General features: G+C 46.1%; 1 protein-coding gene and 1 pseudogene across 11 annotated transcripts in view; both read right to left on the bottom strand.

Moving 5' to 3' along the window:
* Positions 1-279: 279 nt before the first annotated feature.
* The window catches only part of EVA1C (eva-1 homolog C), a 105,231-nt gene continuing 86,009 nt past the window's right edge, over positions 280-19,501 (bottom strand). For 6 of the 11 annotated variants that reach the window (XM_017956158.3, XM_021935088.2, XM_017956162.3 and 3 more), the window contains 3 exons: positions 13,702-13,782; positions 11,027-11,116; positions 280-853 (listed from right to left, as the gene is read on the bottom strand). In XM_017956158.3, the coding sequence (XP_017811647.2) occupies positions 477-853; positions 11,027-11,116; positions 13,702-13,782 (548 nt within the window). In that variant the 3' untranslated portion in view covers positions 280-476. 11 annotated transcript variants of the gene reach the window in all.
* Positions 17,835-18,932, bottom strand: LOC103882630 (annotated as a pseudogene).

Here is a 19,501-nt window from a genome sequence, read left to right as displayed (position 1 = left end):
TGGTCTAAACAAGTCAGTGGTTAACATCACTCATGAGCTTCATGTTTGCTGAGTATCTGTATAGCTATTTTATGTGTATATCTAGGAATCTTTTGTTTGCTCATCTGTAAAATGGGGGTAAGAGTACCATCTCATGACATTGTGAGGACTGAATGACTCAGAACGTGAAAAGCAGCTAGAATAGTGCCTGGCATTATAAGCGCTCAAAAAATGTAAATTCTAATTATGCATAGACTTATTAATGTATAGACACAATTTCAAATAAATACAGAAAACAAAGATTCTTCCCTCCTCATTTATTTTGGAATGTGCTGGAAACAGCTTGAAACATCCGTTTAATAGCTTCCTGGCCTCACGAGTGTTGGATGACATGACAAATTCTCCTTCATAGAAGGTACGGGTGAACCAGAACCGGAGGGGCATTTGGGATCCTTCCTTCTTCAGAAAGTGCGACCACATTAAGATGCATGTGGTTTTCAGTAGAACTGGCCCATGTTTCTCGGGAGTGAGGTGTCCAAACCACTGTTCATCCATATTTCCTGAATGATTTGCTCCCTGCGTTCAATCCTTTCTGCGAGCTCTGCAGCTTCTATGGAACTGTAGACAGGATATGAAGTCCTACAGAACCCCGACAGTTCCCCTGGGAAATCAGACTCAGAGGAGTCCTCCTCCTCTTCTTCATCCTCGCTGTCCTCCTCGGCCTTGTCACTTCCTGGCACCAGCTGCTCCCTCCCCAGCTGCAACTTGCGGAAGTCCTTGGCACAGGACTCTCTGATGACCAGGGCACACAATGTGAGGGCCAGGCCGATGCCGACACTGGACACGAACAGCAGGGCAGCTCTCTCCGGGTGGGCTGCAGGAAGAAGAGAACATGTCAGGAGCTGGGAGGAGCTGGCAGACTCCACCAATGCCAAGTCCCACAGAAACAGATGTCTGCCCCAGCAGGGGGCTAATGAAGAATGCCAGTCCAGCATCTTTGAGACTGTCTACACCAAAATCGTCATATATCCCCACTGACATTTTTTTAAAAAAAGCTTTTGAGTCTATGGAGTCAATATATGTATGTGTAGGAGAAAGACAACAGCAGGGGGGCTCAGAAGCCAGACTCCTCTGAGTTCAAACTCAGGTCTGCCACTCACTAGCTGTGTGATTTTGGGCAAGTTTCATAACCTTTCTGTGCCTTAGTTTCCTCATCTGTAAAGTGGGGCCTATAGTATCTTCTATCACAGAGTCGTTACAGTGAAATGAGTTAATTCCTATAAAGCTCTTAGAATATTTACTGACACATAGTAAATGCTCAATAAAGTGTTGCTATTATTAGTAGTAGTAGAAGTAGCTCATGAAGAATTAATTTATGATGTATGTGAACCTAAGTAATAATATAGTAGATGTTAGCAAAACTTAATTCTATTCTTTTTCAGATTAAAAAGTAAATATAAATATACAGTCATCCGTTGGTATCTGTGGGGGACTGGTCCCAGGACCCCACCCCCACACTCCCAGGCTACCAAAATTCACAGACGCTTGAGTCACTTATATGAAATGGCACAGAATTTGCATAAAACCTAAGCACATACTCCCCTATTCTTTAAATCACTTCTAGATTACTTGTAATAGCTAATGCAATGGAAATGCTAGGTAAGTAGTTGTTATCATGTGTTGTTTTGGGAATAATGACAGGAAAAAAGTCTGTACATTTTTGGTATAGATGCAACTATTTTAAAAAGATATTTTCAATCTGAGGTTGGTTGAACCCACAGATGTGGAACCCATGGATACAGAAGGCCAACTGTAATATAAAATACAAAAACATGCTGGGTGTCGTGGCTCGCATCAGTAATCCCAACACTTTGGGAGGCCAAGGTGGGTGGATCACTTGAGCTCAAGTGTTCAAGACCAGCTTGGGCAACATGGTGAAACCCCATGTCTATTTAAAAAAATACCAAAATATAGCTGGGCATGGTGATGTGTGCTTGTAGTCCCAGCTGCTAGGGAAGCTGAGGTGGGAGGATCGCTTGAGCCTGGGAGGTCAAGATTGCATCACTGTACTCCAGCCCAGGTAATAGTGTGAGACCCTGCCTCAAAAAAAAAAAAAAAAAAAAAAAGAGAAAAAAAAATCAAAATAAAACAAATAATATAAATATGTATATCATTTATAAATAATAATATAGTAAGTATCATAATACTATATTATTGTAAGGAATATACAGATAGAAGCCTGTATATTGTAAGTAATATGCAGATCGAAGCCTCATCTCTCCTGACTTCATTTTCATCCTCCTCCCCTTTGAATTCCCCTCCTTTCCTCCCCGTCCTGCAGCCCTCCTCTCCCCCGAAATCTTTGAGCCACTGTCCTCTCCAAACCCTCTCCTTCTGTGGTGCTGTTAGGGCTTTCAAGGTGGGCCACAACTCAACTTCTCTGTCTTGGAAAACATAAACTTTGAGCCCCACTGGCAGTGATGCTGCTGACCTCAAGGAGTGCTGAGTGTGAGGAAACGGAATCCCATCCATTTATAGTCTTTTCCAGCCACCCATGGTCAGGCCAGGGACAGATCTGGACAGAAACAATTCCATCCAGCTCAAGCCTCTGAGGTACAATGGTCATCCATGGCCCCCTCCCCTCCTCTCCCAGTGGTGGTGTCGTGGGAGGGGCCGGGTACCCAGGGCAGACAGAGTAGGATGCAAGAACTGGCTCTGCCACAGCAGAGCAATCAATTCCAGCAGTTGATTCCACCAGTGACTTGAGCAGCAAGTGAAGGAAGTCCAATGGGGACATTTCAGGTTCCAAGAAGGGAGCAGGTTGCCACAGCGGGTAACTATGGACTTGCTACTGTACCTCTTTTTTTCATATTTTAAGGATGCTGTGTGGACTGAATTAAATTACCCATAATCCTTAGAACATGAGACATTCTCTTCATTGGTCAATACATAGCCCTACTTTATGTCTATGTAATGAATTACTTTTTAATACTGTAATTAGCACCAGTGCTATGAATGAACACCTGTATGGCAATGAGGCCTTGACCACACCTGTGTCTAACCTGTGCTTCCCCATCCCCCGGCCTCCCCCTCAAGGTAACTACCACCTGAATTCCATGCTCCTTACTCCCCTGTTTCCTTTTTTATGTAGTTTTATTTTCTATCTGTATGTATTCCTAAAATTTTATTTAAAGGGTATAATATTATAGGTAGTGTTGGAAACTTGGTGTTTTTTTTTAACTTAATATCATATCGCTGTATAATATTTCATTGTCTTGACTATAATGTAGTTTATTCATCCACTCTCCTGCTGGTGGGTTAGGAACTGTTTATTCACCTGCTCTCTTGCTGTTGCCAGGTTTCTGCTTTTGTGGATGATCATGAGCATTCTTGTAAATGTCCCTGGTCAACACCTGTAAGCGTTTCTCTTGGGTACTACCCTAGGAGGTAATTGATGGGCTTAGGGCATGTGAGTTTCAATTTTCAGAACTACTGCCAACATGGTGTTCAAAGTGGCTGCAGTGTGTAAGAAAGCCTGTCAGTCCTCATCTTCTCCAGCACTTGGCTCACATAGACTTTTACATTTTTTTCCAATCACATGGGTATAGAATTGTAACTTATGATGGTCCCCAGATCTGTACCTATCTTCACATGCTTATTTATTTCCTCTTCTCCAAATGCTGGCTCATGTCACATACCCATTTTTTTCTGAGTTGCCTGTGCTTTTCCTCTTACATATAGAAGATGTGTATATTTTCTTTTTTCTTTCTTTCTTTTATTTTTGAGATGGAGTTTTGCTCTGTCGCCCAGGCTAGAGTGTGAGTGGCATGATCTTGGATCACTGCAACCTCCGGCCCCCGCCCCAGGTTCAAGTGATTCTCCTGCCTCAGCTTCCCAAGTGGCTGGGATTGCAGGTGTGTGCCACCACACCAGCTAATTTTTGTATTTTTAGTAGAGACAGGGTTTGCTATGTTGGCCAGGCTGGTCTTGAACTCCTGACCTCAGGTGATCTGCTCAGCTTCCCAAAGTGCTGGGATTATAGGCATGAGCCACCGTGCCCAGCCCAAGGATGTGTATATTTTCTATAGACTCTTGATGATAATCCTTTGACAGCAAATACATTGTGAATATATATATATATATATATATATATAGAGAGAGAGAGAGAGAGAGAGAGAGAGAGAGAGTGTCTCCCTTTGTCACCCAGGCTGGAGTGCAGTGGCACAATCATAGCCTGCTGCAGCCTTGAATTCCTGGACTCAAACAATCCTCTCACCTCAGCCTCCTTAGAAGCTTAGGCGAGGGAAGAGGCCATCTATAAGTACAGATGTACTACCATGCCAAGCTAACTTTTTATTATATTTTTTTGTAAAGGTGAGATCTGACTTTGTTGCCCAGGCTGGTCTTAAACTCCTGGCTGAAAGTGATCCTCCTGCCTTGGCCTCCCCAAGTGCTGGGATTACAGGTGTGAGCCGTGGCATCTGGTGTGACTATCTCCTGGTAAGTGCCTTGTACTTTCACTTTCATTAAGATGTCTTTCGACCTTGTGACATTATCTGAAAAACAGGGATGAAACACTGTTCTGCTCCATCTTCCCTGCAGGCACTTGGTCCCCATCCTCCTCTCTTGCCCTCCTTTTCTAGTGAATGGCCAGATAGGAACTATTGCAGGTTTTATGGGCCATATGGTCTCTGTTGCAAATATAACAACTCTGCTGTTGTAGTGCAGAAACAACCACCGACCATATATAAACCATCTTTCCTGCATGGACTCTGTAATCTTTAAGAAACACACGGTGGGTCACATCACTGCCTGACTTAAAACTTATAGATGGCCTCTTCCCTCTCCTAAGCTATTAGGTTGGTGCAAAAGTAATTGCTGTCTCCACCATTAAAAGTAATGGCGGAAATTGGCTGGGCGTGGTGGCTCATGCCTGTAATTCCAGCACTTTGGGAGGCCAAGGTGGGCGGATCACTTGAGGTCAGGAGTTTGAGACCAGCCTGGCCAACATGGTGAAACTCCATCTCTGCTAAAAATACAAAAATTAAAATTAGCCGGGGGAGGTGGTGGTGTGCGCCTGTAGTCCTGCCTACTTGGGAGGCTGAGGCAGGAGAATGGCTTGAACCTGGGAGGTGGAGGTTGCAGTAGGCCAAGATCACACCACTGCACTCCAGCCTGGGTGACCGAGAGAGACTCTGTTAAAAAGAAAAAAAAAAAAAAAGAGGAATGGCAGACATCACAATTACTTTTGCACCAACCTAATAAAAGTCAAGTCCTGACCACAGCCTAGGAAGCCGGCTATGACCTGGCCCTTGTCACTCTCCCCAAGTTCAACTCCCGAGACCTTCCGTTTCCTCTCTGCTCCCCACTCCGGCCTCCCATTCCTCACTTGTGTCACATCAGATGCCTGTGCACCCTGGTGTTTCTGCATGTGCTCTTCTGTTAGCCTGGAAAGTTCTTTCTTCCCTCTTCATCCAGCACTACAAGATACCTCCCCCTGCCTTATCCTAGCCAGGTGCCCTGTCTTTTAGTCTGAGTATCTTGAATGTCTTCTTCACAGCCCAACTTACAATCGTCACTCACTCAATGAGTGGGCGCCATCCTTTCTCCCCACCTAGAATGCAAGCTCCCTGAGGGCAGGGCCTGGAACCGTCTCATTCTTTGCGAAATCGCCAGTGCCATCTCTGGCACAGACTGGGCATTATGAAAATATTTGCTGAGTGCATAAAAGGAGGGAATCCTGGATTTAAGCACTTGGCTTGGCGCTCTGGGGATGGGGCTCCATAAAATCACTTCCCTTTTTCCCCGTCTCCTCTTCTCCCGGGAGGTAGGCGTCTGGGTTCTCCTGCCAGGATAACTTCTCTCTTATAAGACTCCAGCTGCCTCTTGGCCCAGGCATGCCTCCTGCTAAGTGAGCACTCTTTAGGGCACGTCCACATCTACTCTGCTGAGATCCAGCCACCAGAGGTGGACAACATGGGCAATGCTTGGCAAGTCCATGGGAACGAGGCTTCCTAGTCATCTGAATCAACTAGTTTGAAGTCACAAACTCTCCAGACATTGGTCAGCTGGAATCTTACTGATGAGCTGGTCCAACCCGTCTTGTTGTAGCCAAGTCACTTGTGCAAACTTGGCTGGGACCCCAGGTTCAGGCCAGGGCTCTCTCTATGGCCCCAGGCTTTACACTAAGGGCATGTCAACTGTTCTCTAGAATCGCTTGGACTACTTTATACTTTTGTGGCTCCTTTCCCTATTCTGTATTCTGGAAAAACAAAGTTCTCCTTGTGATTGAACAGAATCTTCACACTGTGTTATCGCTGGCATTGTTCTAAATTTAGCCTTGGTTCATCCCTGGCAGGAGGGAATGACTTTAATTTGATCAGCTGCTGTACACCCTTGGGAGCCTCCGAAGGAGGACCTATGGCCTTTAAGGCTCCTTTCCACCCTTAGATCCTGACTTGGGGCCAACACACGCTCCAGCTTGTTCATGTCCAGATAAGACACCCAGAGGCCATGGCTAGGGTTCCACCTGTCGGGGCCCTATTGCCATTGAGAGGATCAAGGCAGCAGTCAGGGCCTCAGGGCTGTCCAGAAGAAAGCACAAAGTGTACCAGGTGCTGGTCTGACAGCACTTAGGGGTGTGACAGAAACAGAAACCTTCTGTCATAAAATCAGATGTTGGAGACCGTGGGAACACATCCGAATCCACATCTCCATGACAAGGTGGTGCTGATTTCCAGTGGTCCTCCCTGGTGGGGGAATCACGTAGCTCTGACTTTGGAGTGTGTTGTTGTGTTTCTCTTTCAGTATGAGCTTGTCTGAGGCCCTAGAGTTCCTCCTTATGAAACAATGATGCCTCCCAACACAGGACATCCTGGGCTGCAAGCCTGTCCCTTCTGCCCAGTTTCTGCAGTCCTGTGCCCCAAAAGCCCACAGCAGGGCCTGCCAGAGGCTGACAACACATCTGTCACTGTCCCAAGGGGGTAGGGACAGCGATGGAAATATTAGGCCACAAAAGGCATGCCTGCAGGCACATAGGATGTAAACACCCAAAGCCAGATGTCAATGAAACAGTAATTGGGTGGAATGGGAGAGGCCATATTCTCATGCAAGACTGTCTAAATAAATAAGTCCCCTTGGGCACAATCTGCCAGGGGACAATGGCTCACGCTGAGCCAGTTAGTAAACTGCCTCGCTAAGAACTTCCAATGCACACTTACACACACAGATACACACAAATATGCATGCACACACCTGCATGCACACACACACCCACACACATGCAGGCACACATACAGATACACACATGTGCCCACACACATACAGATACACACATATACAGATACAGCAAACACACATGCATGCACACACACGCATGCACACACACATGCACATGCAGACAGACATGCATACACAGATACACATGCACACACAGAGATACACATGCACACACATGCAAACACATGTGCACATGCAGATACACATATGCACATATGCACACACACAAACACGTGCACATGCACACACATGCGCACACACAGACACAAATACAGATGCACACACACCCACACACAGACACATGCATACACACATGCACACAGATACAGACATACACATGCACACACACATGCACACCCATGGACACACATGCACACCCATGTGTGCACACACACACAGGCACCTACGCACACACATGCACATGCACACATGCACACATACACATCATTCCTCTTTCCATTTCTCTAATTTCCCATCTTTTTCTATGAGCTTCCTCAGACTCATGATCTTGATTCTAGAATGAATTCAGGGAGTAAGTCTGCATTATTGAAATGACAGTAAATTCAAACATTCCTACAAAGCTTTTTCAATGTTGAGAAAACCATCTTACAGATCATTCAAACGGCCCCAGGAGACACTGTTCACAAGGGACTCTTAGACATCCTCCTGTCCCTTCCACCAACCTCTGTGCTTCAATATCAGGGGACAAACCTCTTGATTTTGGTTTCTCATCTCCTTGTCCCCATGAACACTGGACTACACTACTGTGTCAAAGCCACTTGCAGCCTGACCTGGGAAATGTACTTTTGGATTCACTCCATTTGCCACCTATTTGGGTGGTTTGGGCTGGAAACTGCCCGGCTTACACTCTTGGCTCCCTGCTGCTCCTGCTTTGGGGGTGCCTAGAGACCTCAGCTCAGCCCGTGGGTCACATCCCCCCAGTGGGGCCAGGGATGTGACTGAGAGTTGTCTGGGCACCTCTCTCCAGCAGCAGTGAGGATGGAGCTCTGCGCCATGTGACACTGGCTGGTGGCCACTGCCTGTTTAGGTCGAAATGGCCCAGCCTGATGTCCACACGCACTTCTGTGGCACACTGGCCTTCAGACCCCCGAGCATGTGCTGCATGTTTCCCACCTCTAGAGTGGCCACCCAGTGACACAGACACACCAAGAAAACCCACAGGCAAGTCCAGAGGTGCCCGTTCCACTAGGACCTTGTGAGCCTCCATGATTTGAGTCACGAGCTTCTTGTGGTGATTTCATTTAGCTAACATCCAACACAGTGCATTTAGAGACTCTTTCTCTTGGACATTATATGGAGGCGTGGTCATGGCTTGCTGAGATCCATGTCCCAAAACATCCCTCAGTAAAACCAAATAACAGCTCATCAAGTACTTACATTTTTAAAAATTCGACATCTTATAAATAGCATATATTGGATGACAATAAGGCACAGGAAAAGGCTCATAAGCCCAGATCAGCAGTCGTCATTCAACTGTTCTGACTGTGCACCTGTTCTGTACCAGCACCACATCCTAGATGCAGGGACACGATACGAAGTAAGATGACAAAGCACCTGCCCCTGCAGAGCTGAGCCTCTAGCAGGAGAGATAGTCACTAAAAAATAACTCTATCCTGTGGTTTCTGGGAATGACAATCACATAAAAGGATAGAAAGGGATGGAGGCAAGCTAATTTAGACTACTTAGGATCAGAGTGGGAAGGTGGCTGCATCCCTCAAAATTCAGAGTAGCTGCAGTGCAAGTCTTGTGTTAGCTGAGCCAGAACCCTGGCCCTGCCGCTGTCCATAGTGTCCTCAGGCAAATGGCTCAACTCCTCTGACCACTGGCTTCAAGTGCAGAATGGGGACCAGAGTCCCATCTTTCAGTGTTGTTGCTATGGACTGAATTGTGTTCCCCCCAATTCACTCATTAGGAGTTAATTAAGGTTAAAGGAGGTCATAAGGGTGGAGTCCTAATCTGATAGGATTGGTGGTTTTATAAAAAGAAGAGATGTCTCTGTCTCCGTCTCTCCTCCTCTCTGCCATGTGAGGACATAGCAAGAAGGCTGCTGTCCACAAGCCAGGAAGAGAGCCCTCACCAGAAAGTGATTGGTGGATATTTTGATCATGAACTGGCCTCCAAAATGGTGAGAAAATCAATGTCTGTTATTTAGGCCATCCGGTCTCAGGTACTTTGTTATGGCAGCTGGGCTGGCTAAGGCAGTTGCTGAGAGGAACCGACAAGGTAGTTGGGGTAAAGCACACAGCACGGCCACAGCTCACTGAGCACAACGTCAGTCTTGTTCCCCTTCAATCATTATTCTCTGACTGGAAGATTTTCATGATGGCTTTTCTCCAAGAAGCTCCCCAGGGACTTTGTAAATATGGGGATATTTCTGACAATAAAAATCCTTACAGTTCTTAACATTGACAATGATCAGGAACAGCAAGACATGAAAATGAGAAGGTGGCTTGAAAAAAGAGGACCTGCAGAAGAAACCAACAACCACTCAACACACGCACAGGAGGAATCCTGATGCAGGAGGACAGTAGAACAGCAGGGGACCCCAAGACTGAACTCTGCATCTCAAGTATTGAGATCATTCCCTGATATGGTTTGGCTATGTCCCCACCCAAATCTCATCTTGAATTGCAGCTCCCATAATCCCCACGTGTCATGGGAGGGACATGGTGGGAGGTAATTGAATCCTGGGGGTGGCTCTTTCCCCTGCTGTTCTCGTGATAGTGAATAAGTCTCATGAGATCTGATGGTTTTATAAAGGGGAGTTCCCCTGCACAAGCTCTCTCGCCTGCCACCATGTAAGACGTGACTTTGCTCCTCATTCGCCTTCCACCAAGATTGTGGGGCCTCCCTAGCCATGTGGAACTGTGAGTCCATTACACCTTTTTCCTTTATAAATTACCCAACCTCAGGTATGTCTGTATCAGTAGCATGAGAACAGACAAATACATTCCCTAAGCCTCTATTTTCCTCTGAGACAGGCTTACCCCAAATAGCCCCATCTTTGCAGGCCTTGAATAGTAATACTGTTATGTGTTACATTAACATGTATTTTACTGAAGGTCTCTGGTTTTTGTCTCTCTGAACATAGGCAGGCATTGCTGAAACTTGCAGATGACATTCCAAAATGCGTTCTATCTTAAGATAAGCAGAGAAGGTGGTGAGGAAAAATTGTATACACCTTCCCCTCAATGAAGACGCCCCCACAGCGTGGTCAGCCTTGGTATAAGCCTTTTGGCTCTGTGAATTCATGAGGGCTGAGTCTGACTGATCCTCATGGAGAAGATTAACATGGGAATCCTTGGCAACCATTAGGAGTAACACTCATGACCCAGAAAGTGGCTCTGTCTTCATGGGGCATGATCTGTCTTGTTTACTAAGTGACCTTCTGGCTCATTTTTCTTCCAGCCAGGGTTGGAATTCAATAACCCTAGTTCCTTCCCAAATTTTAGAGCTGGGAAATGCATTCCTTGGGTTTCTACTTTTCAAAGGCAAAAAACATCTGTGGAGCTCAACTCCTAAATAGTATGACTTTGTCTGTTTCTGTGGTTCTCTTGCTGGCTGCCTGGTTGCGACTGTGCCTGAACTCAGGCCTCTCTGTTTCTGAATCTTAGAAGCAGTGGTTGGCATGTCAAACTTGAAGTCATCGTCCTTTAGTTATCTGAGTGTTATAATTGAACAGCACATTTATTAACAAGACTTTAGTAAATCCATCAGCATTCTAGGAAGCTTTGATTCATTGACCTACCTCTAATGTAAGCAAAGGCTGCCAGAGAGTTGCTAACAAGAATTCCATCTTTCCTCAGAATCTTCGATTCGCTTGGGTCAAAGTTTATACCTGTTTTGTGAAAAATGCAAAACCAATTAATCACAGCTGTTCATAGTTCACCTATTCTAAGAGACCCCTGCTGCTCCTACCCCAGGGACTGCCGAAATAATTAAAAGTCATGGAAATCAAATAAATAGCCCTCTGGCTAAATTATGGAAGGTTAACCCAGGAAGAGCATGTATTAAATAGTAAGCAGTCCCTGAAAATATTAAAGTACAAAAAGGATTAGAAATTGTTTTAAGTGTTGGTTGCAACTTCAGGTGCTGGTTTTCTACTCCACTGTGGAAGGGAACAAATGGACGTTCCCATCCTAAAGACAGTGACATTCATCACACCCCTCAGAGGCTTAATAACATCTCGCTTTATTTTATTTATTTATTTATTTATTTTTGAGATGGAGTTTCACTCTTTTTGCCCAGGCTGGAGTGCAATGGCACTATCTCATCTCACTGCAACCTCTACCTCCTGGGTTCAAGTGATTCTCCTGCCTCAGCCGCCTGAGTAGCTGGGATTACAGGCACGTGCCACCACACCCAGCAAATTTTTGTATTTTTATTACAGATGGGGCTTCACCATGTTGGCCAGGTTGCTCTCAAACTCCTGACCTCAGGTGATCTGCCCACCTCGGCCTCCCAAAGTGCTGGGATAACAGGCGTGAGCCACCACGCCTGGCCAATAATATCTCACTGTAAGCATGGAGTTGCTGTCCGCTGTGTGGCCAGAGATAAAACAAGCCTCCATTACCGAGGGAGGTTGTATTGGGCTACTCTTTTTTGGAAACAACAGCAAAATGTGGGGCAAATCTGCTTTTAGATCCTGGTTACACTGCTGGATGGAGCTTAGCAAGCCTGTGATGGGGTAGCCTGGTGGCTTGGGGGACTCCTAGCCGTGTCAGACAGGACAGATGCCTTTGAGAAGAGATGGCACAGCACTGGCTTTCAGGACCCCACTGCAGGAGGACCAGGCGGTTTATGGATCGGGTGGGAACCCTGTCAGAAAAATAAGTGGAGGCTGGGTGCGGTAGCTTACGCCTGTCATCCCAGCGCCTTGGGAGGATGAGGTGGGTGGATCGCTGGAGCCCAAGAGTTAGAGACCAGCCAGGGCAACATGGCAAGCACTGTCTTTACAAAAATAATAATAATAGTTAATTAATGAGTTAATCTTTTTAAAAAAGAAAGAGAAGTGGAGCTGAGGAACACAGAGCCTGCCAGAAAGTCAAGGTGACCAGCTAGGAGGACACAGAAGAGCATTACCAATAGTTCTCTCTTAGCTTTTGGACTGGGGTGCTTTGGTGTGTTTTTCATATCAAGCATACTTTACTTTTATACTTAGGGTGGAAAGACCTAATACATATAATAAAGGTAACACAAGACAAAACTCTCACCAAAGCCTAACATCTTAGATGCTCTGCTGGGTCTCTGCAGTTTCTATTAGGGACCCCATGGGTTTGGATTCCATTCTAGATTTGATAAGAAAATCCAAATGCTCAACCCCCTCAACCCCCCACCCCTCCACCCTGTTTACAAAAGCCAAGTGAAAGCTAAGGAGGGGCCGGGTGCAGTGGCTCACACCTGTAATCCCAGCACTTTGGGAGGCCAAGGCGAGGGGAACACCTGAGGTCAGGAGTTTGAGACCAGCCTAACATGGTAAAACCCCGTCTCTACTAAATACACAAAAATTAGCCAGGTATGGTGGTGGACACCTGTAATCCCAGCTACTTGGGAGGCTGAGGCAGGAGAATCGCTTGAACCCGGAGGCAGAGGTTGCAGTGAATGGAGATTGTGCCATTGCACTCCAGCCTGGGCAACAAGAGCAAAACTCCAAAGAAAAAGAAAGAAAGAAAGAAGGCAGGGAAGGGAAGGGAAAGGAAGGGAAGGGAAGGGAAGGGAGAAAGAAAGGGAGAGAGGGAAAGAGAGGGAGGGAGGGAGGAAGGAAGGGAGGAAGGAAGGGAGGAAGGAAACTAAGGAGGAAGGTGGTGTGTACAGAGGTACAGAGGCCCTCAGGTCCTAGCTGGCCCTGGGCAACAAGAGTGAAACTCTGAAGAAAAAGAAGGGAAGGAAGGAGGGAGGGAGGAAGGAAGGAGGGAGGGAGGAAGGAGGGAGGGAGGGAGGGAGGAAGGAGGGAAGAAAGGAAGGAAGGAAGGTAGGGAGGGAGGGAGGGAGGGAAGGAGGGAAGGAAAGAAACTATGGAGGAAGGTAGTGTGTACAGAGGTACAGAGGTCCTCAGGTCCCACATGGCTCTGGCGCCTACGCAGGTTCCAATGGACTCAGCTTTGCAAAAAGCTCATTGTGTAACCCAGGAAGCCCAAATTTATTTCTGAGCAGATGTCTTTTCAAAGTGATTTTCCTTTTAGCAAGTGAGAGGAGAATGAAGGGGAGGTTTATCCTACTTCTGATTTTTAAAAAGTCAAAACGAAATAAAATGGTGTTCACTATTTGCGACTATTGGCCAAGGCACTATCATCGCCAGGACCAGTACCTGAAACACACCTCCTGAAACCTTCCATTCTAACCAAGGTGTGCCCAGCTGTGGTCACCCAGGGGCTGTTTACCTTTACTTAAAGAGAAATGCTGGTAGTAAGCCATAAAAATTACCATATTCACCATCTTTCTGCTTCAAAGAAGGTTTTAGATTAGCAATGGCTGGATCAATCGCTGTGAGTATGTTCTTGGGAACTAAAAGCCGAAAAGAAATATTTTAAATACGTGCTGTATTTTTAAAATGTGGACTCTTAATATATTTTTAAATGCAATGTAGATAAGATTTTAAAATCACTTGCCAAATCAGAGCAAGAATCACTCACTCCTCCTGCTAGATACACAGACATACACACAGCCCAACGGTATCCACGTGATCATCAAATGCCCCAGAAAGGTGGTTTCAGGTCCATTTTGCAATATTAAAAAAATGGAGAATAAAAACAAGATATGATATATCCATCCAGCAGAATACACCTCCATAATAAAAAGGAATGAAGACCCGGCATGGTGGCAAGCACTTTGGGAGGTCGAGGTGGACAGATTACTTGAGGTCAGGAGTTCGAGACCAGCCTGGCCAACATGATGAAACCCCGTCTGTACTAAAAATACAAAATTAGCTGGGCGTGGTGGCACATGCCTGTAATCCCAGCTACTTGGGAGGCTGAGGCAGGGAGAATTGCTGGAACCCGGGAGGCAGAGGTTGCAGTGAGCAAAGATCACACCACTGCATTCCAGCCTGGGTGACAGAGTGAGACTTCATTTCCAAAAAAAAAAGTGAAGTACTGATACGATACATGCTACAACATGGATGAACCTCTGAAACATTACATTCAGTTAAACAAGCCAGCTGTGCACACACACACACAACCATCCATTGCATAATTCCATTTGTATGAAATATTCAGAAAAGGCAAATCTAGAGACAGAAAGTAGATGCGTGGTTACCTGGGACGGGGGGATGGGGGGTGGGAATGGGGCAGTGATGGCAAATGGGCACAAGGGAGCTTCGGGGGACTGTGAAAATGTTTTAAAACTGGAGGGTAGTGATGGTTGCACAACTCTAAATTTACTAAAAATCATTGAATTGTATTCACGTGTAATAGAATTTTAAGGAAGATAAACAACACCTCAATAGAGTGGTTAACTCTGGGCCGGGCACAGTGGCTCATGCCTGTAATCCTAGCACTTTGGGAGGCTGAGGCAGGTGGATCACTTGAGTCAGGAGTTCAAGACCAGCCTGGCCAACATGGTAAAACCCCGTCTCTACTAAAAAAATACAAAAATTAGCCGGACATGCTCACTTGAACCCAGGAGGTGGAGGTTGCAGTGAGCTGAGATTGTGCCACTGCACTCCAGTCTGGGTGACAGAGCGAGACTCTGTCCAAAAAAAAAAAAAATTGGGTGGTGAACTCTGAAGATGAGCTTTCCTGGACTTAGTAAAGCAAAATGACTGTGACCAACTCAAAATCCACCATCAAACTCTCCCAGCACCTACTCTTCTGAGCACCTACTCTCACCTACCCCAAGCTCTTTGCCTGTGTGTTTCCATCACAAATCTGGAAAGAATTCGAAGACTCTGTGCTAAAGTGATTTGCTAAATATTATCAGAAAGGACTACAGAAAGATGCAGAGAGGATGGCAGCGTGACCGACTCCTTTGAAGGTGGTTTAAAACTCTGCTGAACCGACCCTAAGAATAAGCCCTGGGATGTCAGAATCCCCATGCAAAGCAGTCGGCAGATGACAGCACCCGCTGAAACGGACGGCAGAGCAAGAATTCTGCAGGCCAAGCACACTGCCGCAGGCTGGGAGAAGGGAGTGGAAACCGAATATTCCTGCTGCAGAAAATTGCTTATTTTTGTTTGTTCCTCAACCCAGCTGAGATCTCAGAGAAGTAGCAACAGGAAATGGAAAGAAAGCCAAAACAAACTGCGAATGCAACTGTACTGCTTTTTTTAAAAAGAACAAGTGAGACATCAGCAGCAAGAAAACCTCGTTTCCTTTCTCGGAGGGCTTAACTAAATTCTGCTGGGGATGTCCCAGGATCAACAACCACAGGACATTCCTAGATTGTGAGTTTTCCATGTACAGGAGGCCCTGGCGCCTTCGTGCCCATCAGCAGCAAGCGACACTTTCCAGGGAGGCCCGGTGGAGTTGCTGGAGGTGGCTCATGATTTCCATGGCCTCGAGGAATGTCCCTTGGCTGTCCTTGGGGCACACCACTGATCCTGGGACCATGGCAGCTCAGGAGAGCTGAGCTGAGCTGCAAAATGCTTTCTGCTTTAATTAACTCTCATTCATTTCTGGGCCCTGAGAAGGATGCAGCAATAGCCTAGGAAGTGTCACCTCTCCCTGCCAGGAGTGGCACTTCTTTCTTGTGTCTGCTTCTTGGTTTGTTCTCAAACTATGGCTTCAGGAGGACCTTGGCTCTTGGCAAATGCCGGAGGCTTTACAGTTTGAGAAAGCATCAGAATTTTGTAGAGGAGCTCAGAGAGGAAGGGCATTCTAGGATGCACTTTGCAGAATAACCAGGCGGCGAAAAGATTAAATTGGCTCTGTATGGCACAGGCCACTGCAGGGAATGTGCTCCCCTACTAGGTGAAAATGGCTCCGATATCTGGAGAATCTTTTAGGACCTTTAAAATCACCGTTGTCAACACACTTGTCAGATTTTTGCATCTCTTTGTTTCAAACTGGTTCAGAATGAGGTCGGGGACTGGAGTGTGATTGATCACCGTCCCGCTCCCCTTCAGATATGTTGGTGAAAACACTAGGAACCCCTCTTCATGGAGCTTCTACGGTGTGCAGGACCCTGTTCTCAGCAGTTTAAACCAGGGCCATCTTCCTCCTCATCAATGCCTTTCCTCTCCCACTCAGCAACCTCAGTGTCTCGGCCCCTAGTGTGCAGCTAGCGCGCATCCCCTAGTGTTCACCCTACAGGATGGTTCTCTTTGGAAGACTTAAACCACCACCCCAAGCTAAATTAGGCCCCCTCCGCTGTTATAGTCTTCTGCCCTTTTCTAAAATAGCATTTGTCACAATAATCATGATGATGTGTCTGGCTATTCGGTTAATGCTTGCCTTTCTCCCTCAACCGTTCACCCCATGAAAACAGGACTGTGTCTCTCTTTTTTTTTGAGACGGAGTTTCACCGTTGTCACCCACGTTGGAGTACAGTGGTGAGATCTCAGCTCACTGCCAACTCCGCCTCCCAGGTTCAAGTGATTCTCCTTGCCACAGCATCCCAAGTAGCTGGGATTACAGGCATGCGCCACCATGCCCAGATAATTTTGTATTTTTAGTAGAGATGGGGTTTCTCCATGTTTTCCAGACTGGTCTCGAACTCCTGACCTCAGATGATGCGCCTGCCTTGGCCTCCCAAAGTGCTGGGATTACAGGCGTGAGCCACCATGCCCAGCCGTGTCTCTTTGTTTATTACAAAATCCCTGGCACCCAGCACAGCTCCTGACACAAAGAACAATGTGCTGAATGAGTGACAGAAGGAAGAAAAGCTTGAACTGGGACATGTGACCCCCAGGCCCTGAAAGCTCATCTTCATCTCAGCATTAGTGATAGGGTTTGGCTCCATGTCCCACGTGTTGTGGGAAGGACCTGGTGGGAGGACCCTGTGGGAGAGGATTGAATCTTGGGGTGGGGGTCTTTCCTGGGCTGTTCTCTTGATAGTGAAAGGGTCTCAAGAGATCTGATGGTTTAAAACATGGGAGTTTCTCTGCACAAGCTCTCTCTCTGCCTGCCACCATCCATGTAAGATGGGACTTGTTCTTCCTTGCCTTCCGCCATGATTGTGAGGCCTCCTAGCCATGTGGAACTGTAAGTCCAATTAAACCCCTTTTTTGTAAATTGCCTAGTCTCGGGTATGTCTTTATCAGCAGTGTGAAAACTGATTAATACAATTAGCTAAGAAGAGCCTCAGCTGTAGGAACTGTTCTTGCCTCATCCTTGAAAGCACACTAGAAACTGCACCTTTAAAAAAAATGTTGGCTGGGCGCGGTGGCTCACGCCTGTAATCCCAGCACTTTGGGAGGCCGAGGCGGGCGGATAACAGGGTCAGGAGATCGAGACCACAGTGAAACCCCGTCTCTACTAAAAATACAAAAAATTAGCCAGGCGCGGTGGCGGGCGCCTGTAGTCCCAGCTACTCAGGAGGCTGAGGCAGGAGAATGGCGGGAACCCAGGAGGTGGAGCTTGCAGTGAGCCGAGATCGCGCCACTGCACTCCAGCCTGGGCAACAGAGCGAGACTCTGTCTCTTTTAGCGAATGTTATTGTACAGAATAAAAAAATACATCATGATTCTGTAATGATTTTCTCTCCCACAAGAGCATGGGTGAAAACCAGTAACTTACTTATAAAAATATTTTAATTAGACTCTAATAAGATAATATGTACCTTCATACCTTGTTTTCTGAGTATCTAAATGTGGAGAGGTTCACCTGAAAAAAGTTTTCCCCAGGAAACCCATGGTTTCTTGGCTCAACGGACCCATTAAAAAAGTCCACCTAGATCAACTTTCTGCCAATCTGGAGAAGATTTGTTTTCTTTGATCTCATGTCATGTATTCACAAGCTTCTAAAATATTTGCCCAAATTAAAGTCTGCTGGATGATTTTTCCCCTAACCCATATTCTTCCATCCATTCCAAATACTATTTTCAGTGGATGGAGTTTTCCCACTTCCTGTTTGACTTCACAATCTGGAGCTAACAGCTTTCTAATGAAGCCCAGCCACCTTAAAAAGCAGACCCTCCTGTCCAACACATTCATTCCATTTCCTCATCCATAGCTGTCAATACAGACCATCTCTGGTTCCATGTCTTTATTAGCAGCCACAAATTGGCCATAGATGAGATCTCCAACCTGCACATTTGGTCTGTTTCTTTTAGTTGCACCTTCAAATGCCAAGTAAGACAAAGAAACTGGCTCATTCCCTCCAACATCAACTCTGAATACATCTCCAGATTTAGCTGTCACTATGCCAATCACCTGGTCTCCTTTCACTAGAATATACTCCGTTCCCAGGGCTACAGCGGCCCCAGCCCAGCGGTGTCTCAGCTTTCCCAGTCCCCAGCCAAAACTACACCTTATTTGGAGGCTAAAGTTCTGCTTCTTATTCAACACTCAGATGAAGAGGTCTGAAGTTACTGGAACCTCAGAGTGACCCATGTCCAGTCTACCATCCTCCACTCTACCAGACGAGCTATCCAAGGATGTACTTAGAATGACCAATGTCCAGTTTACCATCCTCCACTCTACCAGATGAGCTATCCAAGGATGTACTCAGAGTGACCTTTTTGGCCTCTGGGGGAACCTCAGCCGAAATGGGCCCCATGCTACTTAGAGCTGCTTAGACATGACAGTAGGAATAAAGACAGAGCAGGTAAAGCCATCCCTCCTGTGATATAAGAGTAGGTGCCATTATTTTCATAATACATTTATGTAGTCACTTCATCATATCTATTGTAGCATTGATATTGCAGAGAACAACATTTTTAGTTCAGGATATAAAAGTCTGAAGATGCAATGGAACATTATTATGCCACAAAAAGGAATAAAGTACTGAGACATGCTACAACATGTACAAACCTTGAAAACAGATGCTAAGTAAAGAAGCCAGACAAAAAGCACCACATATTGTATGATTCTAGGAAATGTCTAGAAGAGGCAAATCCATAAAGACAGAAAGTAGATGGGGGGTTGCCTGGGGCTGGGGCAGGTGTAATGGGTGGATTTGGGGGCCTGACTGCTAAGGGATACAGGGTGTCTTTTGGAGGGAGGAGAATGTTCTTAAATTGATTGTGGTGACGGTAGCACAATTCTGTGCATATACTAAAAACCACTGATTTGTATGCTTTAACAGGTTAATTGTATGGTCTGTGGATTATATCTCAAAAAAGCTGT

This window comes from Papio anubis, chromosome 4, assembly GCF_008728515.1.
Source record: "Papio anubis isolate 15944 chromosome 4, Panubis1.0, whole genome shotgun sequence".
In the NCBI taxonomy this organism is placed as follows: domain Eukaryota; kingdom Metazoa; phylum Chordata; class Mammalia; order Primates; family Cercopithecidae; genus Papio; species Papio anubis.
This window is presented reverse-complemented; position numbering and strand designations above follow the sequence as displayed.